Source organism: Scyliorhinus torazame, chromosome 2 (genome assembly GCF_047496885.1).
Source record: "Scyliorhinus torazame isolate Kashiwa2021f chromosome 2, sScyTor2.1, whole genome shotgun sequence".
NCBI lineage: Eukaryota > Metazoa > Chordata > Chondrichthyes > Carcharhiniformes > Scyliorhinidae > Scyliorhinus > Scyliorhinus torazame.
The window spans coordinates 111,350,429-111,364,002 of NC_092708.1; the positions used below are offsets into that span (position 1 = coordinate 111,350,429).

The following is a 13,574-nucleotide window of genomic DNA, read 5'->3' on the forward strand; positions in this document are numbered from 1 at the left end:
CTTTGTACTCCCCTGGAACTACACCTAGCATGACTGTTTATCTGTATGTCTTATTACCATCTCCTACAACCATCTGGTGATGGCCGGATATGTAGTCCACTTATATGGGAGTTCCTGGTCACATGACCACGGGCTGGAGACTGCATGGTGTGTCTGCACCGCCACCTGCTGGTTGGAGGTCACACACCATCCATCTATGATATTGCTTACAGGCATATCACCACAGGGAGAACAGCATTGGGACAGGGTTAGTCAGCACTGCTGTAGAGAGATGTTAACTGTGCATATGGCACATTATGTGCCAATATCAGCACCCTTCTTAGATTTAATCCTCCCCATTTACATTCCTTTTACCCTGTCTTTGACACCTATCACTGGCCCTTAACCAGCCCCACTGCTCCACCCACCCCATTACAATATAAATCGGATCCCATTTCCAGCTCTCTCTAGCTTTGACAAAAATAATTTAACCACTTCCACTTCATGTTCAATAGCATCAAACTCACATCAACAACCTGGCGTGCTTCAATTTTCATCAAACCTAATTGATCCAGCCACATAATACTTTGGCTACAGGAGCAGGTCACGGTCTATGGTGAGTAACCCCTGACTCCCCAAAGCCTTTCCACGATCTACAAGGCAGCAATTTGGAGTATAATTGAACACATTCCACATGCCCAGTGCATATGAGAAGGGATGCCCTGTTCTGAAGGGATTCATGAGCAGAAGGGCAATTGAAGAGGAATTCTGATACCAGAAGTATGCAATACAAGCTGAGCATTACATGATTTATTGCATGAACAACTTGATATTCATCTAAGTACTAGCCTGGGCCTTGTAAGAATTTGGAAGAGAAGTTGAGGTTAAGATTCTTGAAGGCTTGGAATTTTTATGGATTTTTTGATTAGCATCAATGTAATTTACTTGTCCCAGAGATGTTTCTGCCTGTTAGGTTTGTAATGTGGCCTTCGCATTGTTTGCACCTTGACATGCTTACTTTGGAGCATCACTGTGTCTTATTTGCATTTTTAAAAATTGGTCTATTCTCTGAGCAACTAAGAATGGGTTTCAGGGAATTTGTTTCAATAATTTTCCTTCATGGGCAGCACGGTGGCACAGTGGTTAGCACCGATGCCTCATGGCGCCGAGTACCCAGGTTCGATCCCAGCCCCAGGTCACTGTCCATGTGGAGTTTGCACATTCTCCCTGTGTCTGCGTGGGTCTCACCCCCACAACCCAAAGATTTGCAGGGTAGGTGGATTCACCACGCTAAATTCCCCCTTAATTGGAAAAAAAGAATTGCACACTTTAAATTAAAAAAAAAAAAAAATTTCCTTCCTTTTTTTTACTGAATGTATCCCGTTGCCATGTAAACCTCAGGAAGAGTTCTTCACTTAGCTTTGCATTCTGAGCTGAGTTTTCTTGTGATTAATGCATATTTTAAAAAATTTAATTTTACTCTGAGTTTGCTATACGAAACTATAATTAGCTGCAATATCTCTTTGTATTGAATCTTCTCAAGTCACTAAGACATATTCAGCGTCTTGCCAAACGGTTCTACTTTTATTTTTCTATCTCTGAGACAAATGAATAAAATTACAGGTGTTCCTTGGAATGCAATTTGCAGAATGAGGTGAAAAGTGTATTTGACACAATGGATAAAAAATATTTGGAGATTTGGGCAGTAAGCAGATGAGAGCTGCTGACTTTGAATTTTTGATTTTACAATTACATAATACTTACAAATTGTACATGATATAAAATCTGTCATTGTTTACTAATGTAATACAATACAAAATGTTAATTTTTATTGCTAATTTAATACAAAATGTTATTTTTTATGATTTCTGTTTGAGATTAATATAACAAAACAGTAATTGATGTTGGAATTGATAGATTTTCCTGCCAATGCAGTGCTGACTGCTATTTTGATAATATATTCTCTTCAGGTGATAAGAAAACAAAATTGCTTGAATAAATCAGTGAGATGCTTTCTGGATGTTCAGAGCTCTTAGAACATGTCTGTTATTGATACATAAACACAGACCTCAGATAGTGCATGACCTCACTAGATTAAGAGGTTTATTGATCTATGCAACTTAAGCAGCAGTACTGTCACAGTATCTCCATTACCAAGAGGTGTGGTTTCTAAAGATGAAGTTAAGTTCACCTATTACGTAACCTTCAACTTCCCGAAGTTGCTGGGTGACTTATTACTTGTGCAGTCAGCAGTTGGTGAAATCACTCACTCTGACAAGTCCATCATTTTCAGCACTGTGGGTCACAAGAAAAAAGATACAATAAAGGTGAAAAAGGCATTACTCCATAATTACTCTGTAATTCCTTTTTATTTAATAGAAGTCTTGACTTCTTCAAAACCTTCCCTTGAAGGAATTGAGAGAACATTTTGATGATATTTGAAAGATGATTATAAATATTGTAAAATTCCAGGTGAGCATATATTTTCAGCCAAATATTTATAATCAATCAATATAGGGAAAAAATTATTTAGGCCTGATAATTGACGTGGACCTCACAATGCGCAGTTACTCCGCACCCAGTCCTGTAGAGGCTGGTAGCAGGCAAACTTTGTGCTGCCTGCTCACCGACATGATTGTATTGTGCAGTCCAGTGGAAAGCACAGTGTTGATTGTCTGCACACTCAGCAGGGGGCTCACCATCAAGCATGGATAGCATGTCATGCAGCTAGCCTGCACTACTTAAAGACAGTCTGTCCTCTTAAAGGGGAGATGCACTCAAGATATAGCAGCTGCTGCAACAATGTTTGAAAGGCCTTGTGGAAGAAAGAGGACAAGTAATAGAACAGAAAGAGCGTTACCAGGTTCTCAGATACATGCTGGATGCTTTAGTGATGGAGGTCTAAAGCAGGAGACCTACGTTAGAATGGCACGGTGGCACAGTAGTTGCCACTGTTGCCTCACAGCGCCAGGGATCCGGGTTCAATTCCAGCCTCAGGTGAATGTCTGTGTGGAGTTTGCACATTCTCCACCCAAATCTGTGGGTTTTCTCTGGGGGTTCGGTTTCCTCCCACAGTCCAAAGATGTGCAGGTTAGGTGCAGTGGGCCATGCTAAATTGCCCCTTAGTGTTCAAAGTTTAGGCGGGGTTAATGGGTGATGGGGATGGGGCAGGGAATTGGGCCGAGGTAGGGTGCTTGTTTGGAGGGTTGGTGTAGACTCAATGGACCGAGTGGCTTCCTTCTGCACTGTAGGGATTATGATTCGCTGACATTGTTTTTACAAGGTGCCAGGAGCCCTCAAGGCACGCCCTGCAAAGAGAATGGGCATAGGTGGCTACTGGACTCTTCTGTGGTCAATTCCTGGGGTCTGGCTTGAGAATCTGGCCATGTGCTCGGAAAAGTTCTGTTACTTCAAAAGGTTGGCAAGATCAGTGAATACACCCTCAAATTCCCATTGTTTGAAATGCAAGCTGTAGATGTGTGACCATGGACTTCATGCTTGCCACTCCACCCTTTTCCCTCCAATCCTTCCCTTTTGCACTTTTGTTTTCAGATGCCCAAGAATTGCTATCTGGCCGATGCAGCCTCACAATCAATGGTGGAAGCAACATCAGACCTCTGATAGATAAACGCTGTCATTGATCTGACAATCACTAGGTCAGCTACTGACAAAGTATGTACTTTAGAGGGTAGTACATAATTGGGATTGACATGTGGCAAATCAGCGGACGATGAGATCACACAGGGGTTCTGATGCAGGGGATTCAGAGAAGGATTGCAATGGGGCAGCACATAAAATACATTTTTTTTCAATATTTAGAGCACCCAATTCATTTTTTCCAATTAAGGGGCAATTTAGCGTGTTCAATCCACCTACCTTGCACATCTTTGTGTTGTGGGGGCGAAACCCACGCAAACACGGGGAGAATGTGCAAACTCCACACGGACAGTGACCCAGAGCCGGGATCGAACCGGGGACCTCGGTACCGTGAGACTGCAGTGCTACCACTGCGCCACCGTGCTGCCCTACAAAAAATAATTCTGATGGACATACACATAGAGATGCTTGGTGCAGTACCTGTGACAAAATCTCTTGTCACTGTCAAGGCACTTGGTGGAGTCTGGTTCCAAATTGGTACAGGCCTTTGCACTGAGGTTGGATTCCATCCTTTCCAGTGTGAAAGTGGCATCCAATTCCATTGCAACATTTGCAACTTAATTATGAAGCAACATCTGGAACAAAACTTGCGTAATGTTGAAAAAAGCGGCAAAATACTGATCGTGCCCAACTAGCCCTTGCTTGCAAAACTCAAAACCTAGGCCGAAACTTTCCAGCCGTTCCCACCGGCGGGATCATCCGGGCCACTGATGGTGAATCCCTCCCCCAGCGCTCCCCAATAGTGGGCCATCTCCACCGTCACCGTGAAACATGTGGTGGAAGGTGCAGAAAATGCAACACAATGTCCAACATTAGATGCGATTCTGCAATTCGATAAAAGAACAAAGGGAACAAAGAAAAGTACACCACAGGATCCAAACCTGTACCGATCATGATGTCTCCTATAATCAAGCCAGTTCTGTGTCGATCTAGCCAGCCCACCCCAAATCCCATGTGATTTTAGTTTTTGTACCAATCTTTCTTGTGGGACCTTGTCAAACGCCTTACTAAAGTCCGTATAAACTACATCCATAGCCTTCCCCTTATCAATTTTCTTTGTCACCTCTTCAAAAAACTCAAATCAAGTTGGTGAGACATGACCTTCCCCATACAAAACCATGCTGCCTGTCACCAACTAGTCCATTTTCCTCCGAATGTGCATATATCCTGTCCCTCAGTATATTTTCCAAATCTTCCCTTCCATGATATCAGGCCCACTGCTTCCTTTCTTATGCAATGGAATAACATTGGCTATTCTCCAGTCCTCTGGAATCTCGCCTGTGGTCAAAGAGGATGTGAAGATATCTGTTAAGGCCCCAGCTATTTCTCCCCTTGTCTCCTGCAGTAACCTCCGATAGATCCCATCTGGCCCCAGGGACTTGTCTGTCTACTTTAATGCAATGCAGGATACTCATCACTTCCTCCTTTGATATATTGACATTTCCAAGAGAGTTCACACACCTATCCCTGACCACAACATCCGTCATGTCCTTCTCCCTGGTGAATACTGATATAACGTACTAATTAAGGATTTCACCCACTTCCTGTGGTTCCACGCATAACTTCCCTCCATTGTCCTTGAGTGGGCCTACTCTTTATCTTGCTACGCTCTTGCTCCTAATATATGCATAAAAAGCCTTGGGATTCTCCTTGACCATGTTTGCTAAAGACATTTCATAGCCCCTTTTAGCCTCCTAATTCCATGTTTAAGTTCCTTCCTACTTTCACTGCTTTTACTCCTCAAGTTCTTTGTCAGTTTTTAGATGCCTAGACCTATTGTATGCTTCCTTTTTCCTTTTGACTCAGCTTACAATTTCCTTTGTCATCCATGGTTCCCTAATCCTGCCATTTCTATCCTTCATTTTAGCGGGGACATGCCTGTCCTGCACTTTAATCAACTGGTCTTTAAAAACCTCTCCATGTCAGACGTGGTTTGGCCCACAAATAGCCGCTCCCAATCCACATTCCCCAGTTCCTGTCTAATTTGGATGGAATTGGCCCTCGCCCAATTATGCACCCTCACCCACGGGCCACTTTTGTTCTTATCCATGACTACTCGAAATCTTATGGAATTATGGTCGCTGAGCCCAAAATGCTCCCCCCACTGAAACATCTATCACCTGGCCTGGCTCATTCCCCACTACCATGTCTAGTATGGTCCCCTCCCTGGTTGGATTGTCAACATACTATATCAAAAAGCCATCCCGGACACATCGAAGAAATTGCTCTTCATCCGATCCCCTGGCTGTAAGGCATTCCCAGTCAATATGGGGGAAGTTAAAGTCACCCATCACAACTACCCTGTTTTTTTCACACCTGCTCAGTAACTGACTACACCGCTGTCTCCTGCGGGCCGTTGGGAGGTCTATAGTACACTCTCAACATTGTGATTTCACCCTTCTTATTCCTGTGCTCCACCCATAATGCCTCACTACAAGATCCCTCCAATGTGTCCTCCCTCAACACTGCTGCGATCTGCTCCCTAAACAGCAATGCAACTCCACCACCTCTTTTGTTTCCCCTTATGTCCAGTCTAAAACAATGATATTCCGGAATGTTAAGCTGCCAGTCCCTCCTTTAACCATGAATCTGTAATTGCAATTACATCATAGTTCAATGCAGTAATCCAGGCTCTCAGGTCATCTGTCTTACTTATTATTATTCTTGCATTGAAGCAAACGCACTCAAGACCTACTGTCCCGCTGAGCCCTGCGGCTTCCCTCTGCCTGCTCTTACTCTGCGCTATATTTATCTCAGTCTCACTTTTTTTCCAGTCTCTATACTCACTGGCCTGCTGTTCCGGTTCCCACCCCCATGCCACGCTAGTTTAAACCCTCCCGAACAGCACTAGCAAACCGCCCACCCAGGATATTGGTGCCCCTCCAGTTCAGGTGCAACCCGTCCTTCTTGTACAGATCCCACCTTCCTAGAAGACATCCCAGTGATCCACATATCTAAAGCCTCGCTCCTAAACCAGCTCTTTAACCACATGTTCAACTGTACTATCTCTCTGTTCCAAGACTCACTAGCACGTTGCACGGGGAGTAATCCTGAAATCATTACCCTGGAGGTCCTGCTTTTTAGCTCTAGACCTAACTCCCTGAATTATCCGTGCAGGACCTCTTCCCTCTTCCTGCCTATGTCATTAGTACCAATGTGGACAATGACATCTGTCTGTTTACACTCCTGTTTCAGGATGCCCTGTAGCCCTTCAAAGACATCCAGGACCCTGGCACCAGGGAGGCAAAACACCATCCTAGAGTCCTGTTTGCGGCCACAAAATTGCCTGTCTGTGCCCCTGTCTACCGAGTCTCCTACTACTATCACTCGCTTGGACTTAGCCCAACCCTGCTCTACAGCAGTAGATTTTGTGTATCTACTCACGAACAGCATGTCTGGTGGTAAGGTTTCCTGGATTCCTCCTATCTTTCCCTCTTCTTTCTCCCCCTCCAAAAGCCTGGTAGAAAGAGCTGTGGCCTCATGGAAGCAAAGTTGGGGAGGATGAAGAAGTCTACTACTTGGGCAGCACGGTAGCATTGTGGATAGCACAATTGCTTCACAGCTCCAGGGTCCCAGGTTCGATTCCTGGCTTGGGTCATTGTCTGTGCGGAGTCTGCACATTCTCCCCGTGTGTGCGTGGGTTTCCTCCGGGTGCTCCGGTTTCCTCCCACAGATGTGCAGGTTAGGTGGATTGGCCATGCTAAATTGCCCTTAGTGTCCAAAATTGCCCTTAGTGTTGGGTGGGGTTACTGGGTTATGGGGATAGGGTGGAGGTGTGGACCTTGAGTAGGGTGCTCTTTCCAAGAGCCGGTGCAGACTCGATGGGCCGAATGGCCTCCTTCTGCACTGTAAATTCTATGATAATTCTATGAACTACCAATTTGAGATGTACTCAAACGTCTACTGGTCTCATCTGTGCATGGTGCACATAAACTGTATGTCCATCAAGTTGTTGTTCTACATCTTCCCATTGATATGTCAGCCCATATGTGTGGGCAATCAGTGGCATCCTGCACCATTGTGAATTTCACCAGACTAGCAAAGTTACATGCCCATTCTTCCTCTAGTAAGAACAAAGTAAGATAATTAAGTTGCCTCTGTCACCTTCCTAATGCAGTGAATCATGGAGAACTATGAAATATTGGAAAACTTGCCTACTCCCACCTGGAAGGACCGTGAAGCATAAAAATTGAGGACACAGTTGTCTTCATAGCAACTGGCACATCCTCCTCAGGTCCAGTTGCAATGGGAAGCGCTGTTAAGTTTTCACTTCCTTGGTAAAATATGGGCACTTCAAACACTGCTCCTAGCTGAGGCGAAAGTAGAAGTGCTCTCTGAAGACCCTGAAGAGATAGGGCCTTCATTAAGAACTCCTTTCTTCCTCCACCTCCCTCTGAACACTAGCTTTCTTACTCAGCTCACTCTGCATGATCTACAAGAGGGGCTGCAATTATAACCCCTACTAATGTGGGTCCAAAACTAATCTGGGTTTATTACAAACGGAATCAGGAAAATTAAAAATGGACATTAAGAAAATGACAGAGGACTTCCGGGTGTGGCGATGACCAGCTGAGTCGCACGTTTCGGCAGCTCCCGGTGAAACGGACTTTTGGGCTTTTGATAGGAGCCCCAACGGCAATTTTGACGGCTAATAAGACTCTGTGCGGTAAACCAGAAGGGAATCCCCCCTGGATATGGATGAAAAAAGGAGGAGAAAGTGGCCGGATTGCAGTGGATCCTTTAGAACAGCGGCAAGGAAGGCAAGCAAAAACCAAGATGGCGTCGGAAGGTGGCAGTTTAACATGGGGCCCTGAACAACAAGAGTTCTTGAAATGCTGTGTGGAAGAGCTCAAAAAGGAAATGAAGAAAGAGCTGTTGGCCCCGATACTACAGGCGATCGAAGGGCTAAAGGAGGAACAAAAGACCCAGGAGCGGGAGCTTCGGGTCGTGAAGGCAAAGGCAGCCGAGGATGAGGACGACATACAGGGCCTGGTGGTGAAGATGGAGACGCATGAGGCACATCAGAAACGATGTGTGGAAAGGTTGGAGGCACTGGAGAACAACGCAAGGAGGAACAACCTGAGGATTCTTGGTCTTCCTGAAGGTGCGGAGGGAGCGGACGTCGGGGCATATGTGAGCACGATGCTGCACTCATTAATGGGAGCGGAGGCCCCGGCGGGTCCGTTGGAGGTGGAGGGAGCATACCGAGTGATGGCGCGAGGACCGAGAGCAGGAGAAATTCCCAGAGCCATAGTGGTGAGATTCCTCCGTTTTAAGGATAGAGAAATGGTCCTTCGATGGGCAAAGAAAACTCGGAGCAGTAAATGGGAGAACGCGGTGATCCGCGTTTATCAAGACTGGAGTGCGGAGGTGGCGAGAAGGAGGGCGAGCTTTAATCGGGCCAAGGCGGTGCTTCATAAAAAGAAGATAACATTTGGAATGCTGCAACCGGCAAGACTGTGGGTCACATATCGAGGGAGGCACCACTACTTTGAGACGGCGGATGAAGCGTGGACTTTTATTGTGGAAGAAAAACTGGAATGAGCGGGTTATTAAAAAGAACGTTTGAACAAAGTGGTGGGGCGAATGTGGGGGGGCGAAGAGGGGGGTTAAAAAGGGGGGAAAGAGGAGTTTTATGTACTAATCCTGCGATGTGGTAACTTTTCTCTCTTCCACAGGTGGTGATGGGGGGAGATGGGGAGGTGGAGGAGATGGGGCGTTGGCCATTGGGGGCGGGGCCAAGGGAGAAGCGCGGGCTTGGTTCCCACGCTAGCGGGGGGGGTGGGAGGGGGGAATTACTGGGTTGCTGCTGCTGGGGAGAGGGGGGAGCTGGTATGGGAGGGGATGGGCGGGGGGGCACCGCCTGGGGGAGATACAGCTGCGTGGGAACTGGGTGAGGAGCTGGAAAAAGGGGATGGCTAATCGATAAGGGGGGGGGGGGGGTAGGAAGCCCCCCAACCCGGCTGATCACGTGGAACGTGAGAGGGCTGAATGGGCCGATAAAGAGGGCACGGGTACTCGCACACCTTAAGAAACTTAAGGCAGATGTGGTTATGTTACAGGAAACGCACCCGAAACTGATAGACCAGGTTAGGCTACGCAAAGGATGGGTGGGGCAGGTGTTCCATTCGGGGCTAGATGCGAAAAACAGGGGGGTGGCTATATTAGTGGGGAAGCGGGTAATGTTCGAGGCAAAGACTATAGTGGCGGATAACGGGGGCAGATACGTGATGGTGAGTGGCAAACTACAGGGGGAGACGGTGGTTTTGGTAAACGTATATGCCCCGAACTGGGATGATGCCAATTTTATGAGGCGGATGCTAGGACGCATTCCGGACCTAGAGATGGGAAAGCTGATAATGGGGGGAGATATTAATACGGTGTTGGAACCAGGGCTGGATAGGTCGAAGTCCAGGACTGGAAGGAGGCCGGCAGCAGCCAAGGTACTTAAAGATTTTATGGAGCAGATGGGAGGTGTAGACCCGTGGAGATTTAGCAGACCTAGGAGTAAGGAGTTCTCGTTTTTCTCCTATGTCCATAAAGTCTACTCGCGAATAGACGTTTTTGTGCTGGGAAGGGCGTTGATCCCGAAGGTGAGGGGAACGGAGTATACGGCTATAGCCATTTTGGATCACGCTCCACACTGGGTAGACTTGGAGATAGGGGAGGAAACAGGAGGGCGCCCACCCTGGAGAATGGACATGGGACTAATGGCAGATGAGGGGGGGTGTCTAAGGGTGAGGGGGTGCATTGAAAAGTACTTGGAACTCAATGATAATGGGGAGGTCCAGGTGGGAGTGGTCAGGGAGGCGTTGAAAGCGGTGGTTAGAGGGGAGCTGATATCAATAAGGGCACATAAAGGGAAGCAGGAGAGTAAGGAACGGGAGCGGTTGCTGCAAGAACTTTTGAGGGTGGACAGACAATATGCGGAAGCACCGGAGGAGGGACTGTACAGGGAAAGGCAAAGGCTACATGTAGAATTTGACTTGCTGACTACGGGCACTGCAGAGGCACAATGGAGGAAGGCACAGGGTGTACAGTACGAATATGGGGAGAAGGCGAGCAGGTTGCTGGCACACCAATTGAGGAAAAGGGGAGCAGCGAGGGAAATAGGGGGAGTGAGGGATGAGGAAGGAGAGATGGAGCGGGGAGCAGAGAGAGTGAATGGAGTGTTCAAGACATTTTATAAAAAATTATATGAAGCTCAACCCCCGGATGGGAGGGAGAGAATGATGGGCTTCTTGGATCGGCTGGAATTTCCCAAGGTGGAAGAGCAGGAAAGGGTGGGACTGGGAGCACAGATCGAGGTAGAAGAAGTGGTGAAAGGAATTAGGAGCATGCAGGCGGGAAAGGCCCCGGGACCGGATGGATTCCCAGTCGAATTCTATAGAAAATATGTGGACTTGCTCGCCCCGGTATTGACGAGGACCTTTAATGAGGCAAAGGAAAGGGGACAACTGCCCCCGACTATGTCTGAAGCAACGATATCGCTTCTCTTAAAGAAGGAAAAGGACCCGCTACAATGCGGGTCCTATAGACCTATTTCCCTCCTAAATGTAGATGCCAAGATCCTGGCCAAGGTAATGGCAATGAGAATAGAGGAATGTGTCCCGGGGGTGGTCCACGAGGACCAAACTGGGTTTGTGAAGGGGAGACAGCTGAACACGAATATACGGAGGCTGTTAGGGGTAATGATGATGGCCCCACCAGAGGGGGAAACGGAGATAGTAGTGGCGATGGATGCCAAGAAAGCATTTGATAGAGTGGAGTGGGATTATTTGTGGGAGGTGTTGAGGAGATTTGGTTTTGGAGAGGGGCATGTTAGATGGGTGCAGCTGTTGTATAGGGCCCCGATGGCGAGCGTGGTCACAAATGGACGGGGATCTGCATATTTTCGGCTCCATAGAGGGACAAGGCAGGGATGCCCTCTGTCCCCATTATTGTTTGCACTGGCGATTGAGCCCCTGGCGATAGCGTTGAGGGGTTCCAAGAAGTGGAGGGGAGTACTTAGAGGAGGAGAAGAGCACCGGGTATCTTTGTATGCGGACGATTTGCTACTATACGTGGCAGACCCGGCGGAGGGGATGCCAGAAATAATGCGGATACTTGGGGAGTTTGGGGATTTTTCAGGGTATAAATTGAACATGGGGAAAAGTGAGTTGTTTGTGGTGCATCCAGGGGAGCAGAGTAGAGAAATAGAGGACCTACCGTTGAGGAAGGTAACAAGGGACTTTTGTTACCTGGGGATCCAGATAGCCAAGAATTGGGGCACATTGCATAGGTTAAATTTAACGCGGTTGGTGGAACAAATGGAGGAGGATTTCAAGAGATGGGATATGGTGTCCCTGTCACTGGCAGGGAGGGTGCAGTCGGTTAAGATGGTGGTCCTCCCGAGATTCCTCTTTGTGTTTCAGTGCCTCCCGGTGGTGATCACGAAGGCTTTTTTAAAAAGGATTGAAAAGAGCATCATGGGTTTTGTGTGGGCCGGGAAGACCCCGAGAGTGAGGAAGGGATTCTTACAGCGTAGCAGGGATAGGGGGGGGCTGGCACTACCGAGCCTAAGTGAGTATTATTGGGCCGCTAATATTTCAATGGTGAGTAAGTGGATGGGAGAGGAGGAGGGAGCGGCGTGGAAGAGGTTAGAGAGGGCGTCCTGTAGGGGGACTAGCCTACAGGCTATGGTGACAGCCCCATTGCCGTTCTCACCGAGGAACTACACCACAAGCCCGGTGGTGGTGGCTACACTGAAGATTTGGGGACAGTGGAGACGGCATAGGGGAAAGACTGGAGCCTTGGGGGGGTCCCCGATAAGAAACAACCATAGGTTTGCCCCGGGGGGAATGGATGGGGGATATGGAATGTGGCAAAGAGCAGGAATAACGCAACTGAAAGATCTGTTTGTGGATGGGAAGTTCGCGAGTCTGGGAGCGCTGACCGAGAAATATGGGTTGCCCCAAGGGAATGCATTCAGGTATATGCAACTGAGGGCTTTTGCGAGGCAACAGGTGAGGGAATTCCCGCAGCTCCCGACAGAAGAGGTGCAGGACAGAGTGATCTCAAAGACATGGGTGGGGGATGGTAAGGTGTCAGATATATATAGGGAAATGAGGGACGAAGGGGAGACTATGGTAGATGAACTAAAAGGGAAATGGGAAGAGCTGGGGGAGGAGATCGAGGAGGGGCTGTGGGCAGATGCCCTAAGCAGGGTAAACTCGTCGTCCTCGTGTGCCAGGCTAAGCCTGATTCAGTTTAAGGTATTACACAGGGCGCATATGACTGGAGCACGGCTCAGTAAATTTTTTGGGGTGGAGGATAGGTGTCCGAGGTGCTCGAGAAGCCCTGCGAATCATACCCATATGTTTTGGTCATGCTCGGCACTACAGGGGTTTTGGATGGGGGTGACAAAGGTGCTTTCAAAAGTAGTGGGGGTCCGGGTCGAACCAAGCTGGGGGTTGGCTATATTTGGGGTTGCACAAGAGCCGGGAGTGCAGGAGGCGAGAGAGGCCGATGTTTTGGCCTTTGCGTCCCTAGTAGCCCGGCGCAGGATATTGTTAATGTGGAAAGAAGCCAAGCCCCCGGGGGTGGAGACCTGGATAAATGACATGGCAGGGTTTATAAAGCTAGAGCGGATTAAGTTCGTTCTAAGGGGGTCGGCTCAAGGGTTCACCAGGCGGTGGCGGGAGGGGGGGTGAGGGGGGGGGGGGGGGGAGGAGGAACCAGAAGGACTCTCAGGGTTGTTAATATATACTGTATAATATGTATAGGTCGTTGCGACAGATAATTATATATTGGACTGTTAAATTATATTTTTGGAGAGTGTTACTTGTGATAAGGCAGTTGCCAATTAGGGTTAGTTTTCATTTTTGTTATTTATTATTTATTCATATTTTGTTTATAAAATAGGTCATTGTTATTTGTGTTGTTATAATATTGTGTAA

General features: G+C 47.6%; 1 protein-coding gene across 1 annotated transcript in view; it reads right to left on the reverse strand.

Annotated features, from left to right (window-relative positions):
* Positions 1–2,069: 2,069 nt before the first annotated feature.
* The window catches only part of LOC140407786 (ropporin-1-like), a 170,205-nt gene continuing 158,700 nt past the window's right edge, over positions 2,070–13,574 (reverse strand). Inside the window, exon 6 of the mRNA XM_072495049.1 lies at positions 2,070–2,274. Coding sequence (XP_072351150.1) covers positions 2,226–2,274 — 49 coding nt within the window. The 3' untranslated portion in view covers positions 2,070–2,225. The remainder of the gene's footprint in view (positions 2,275–13,574) is intronic.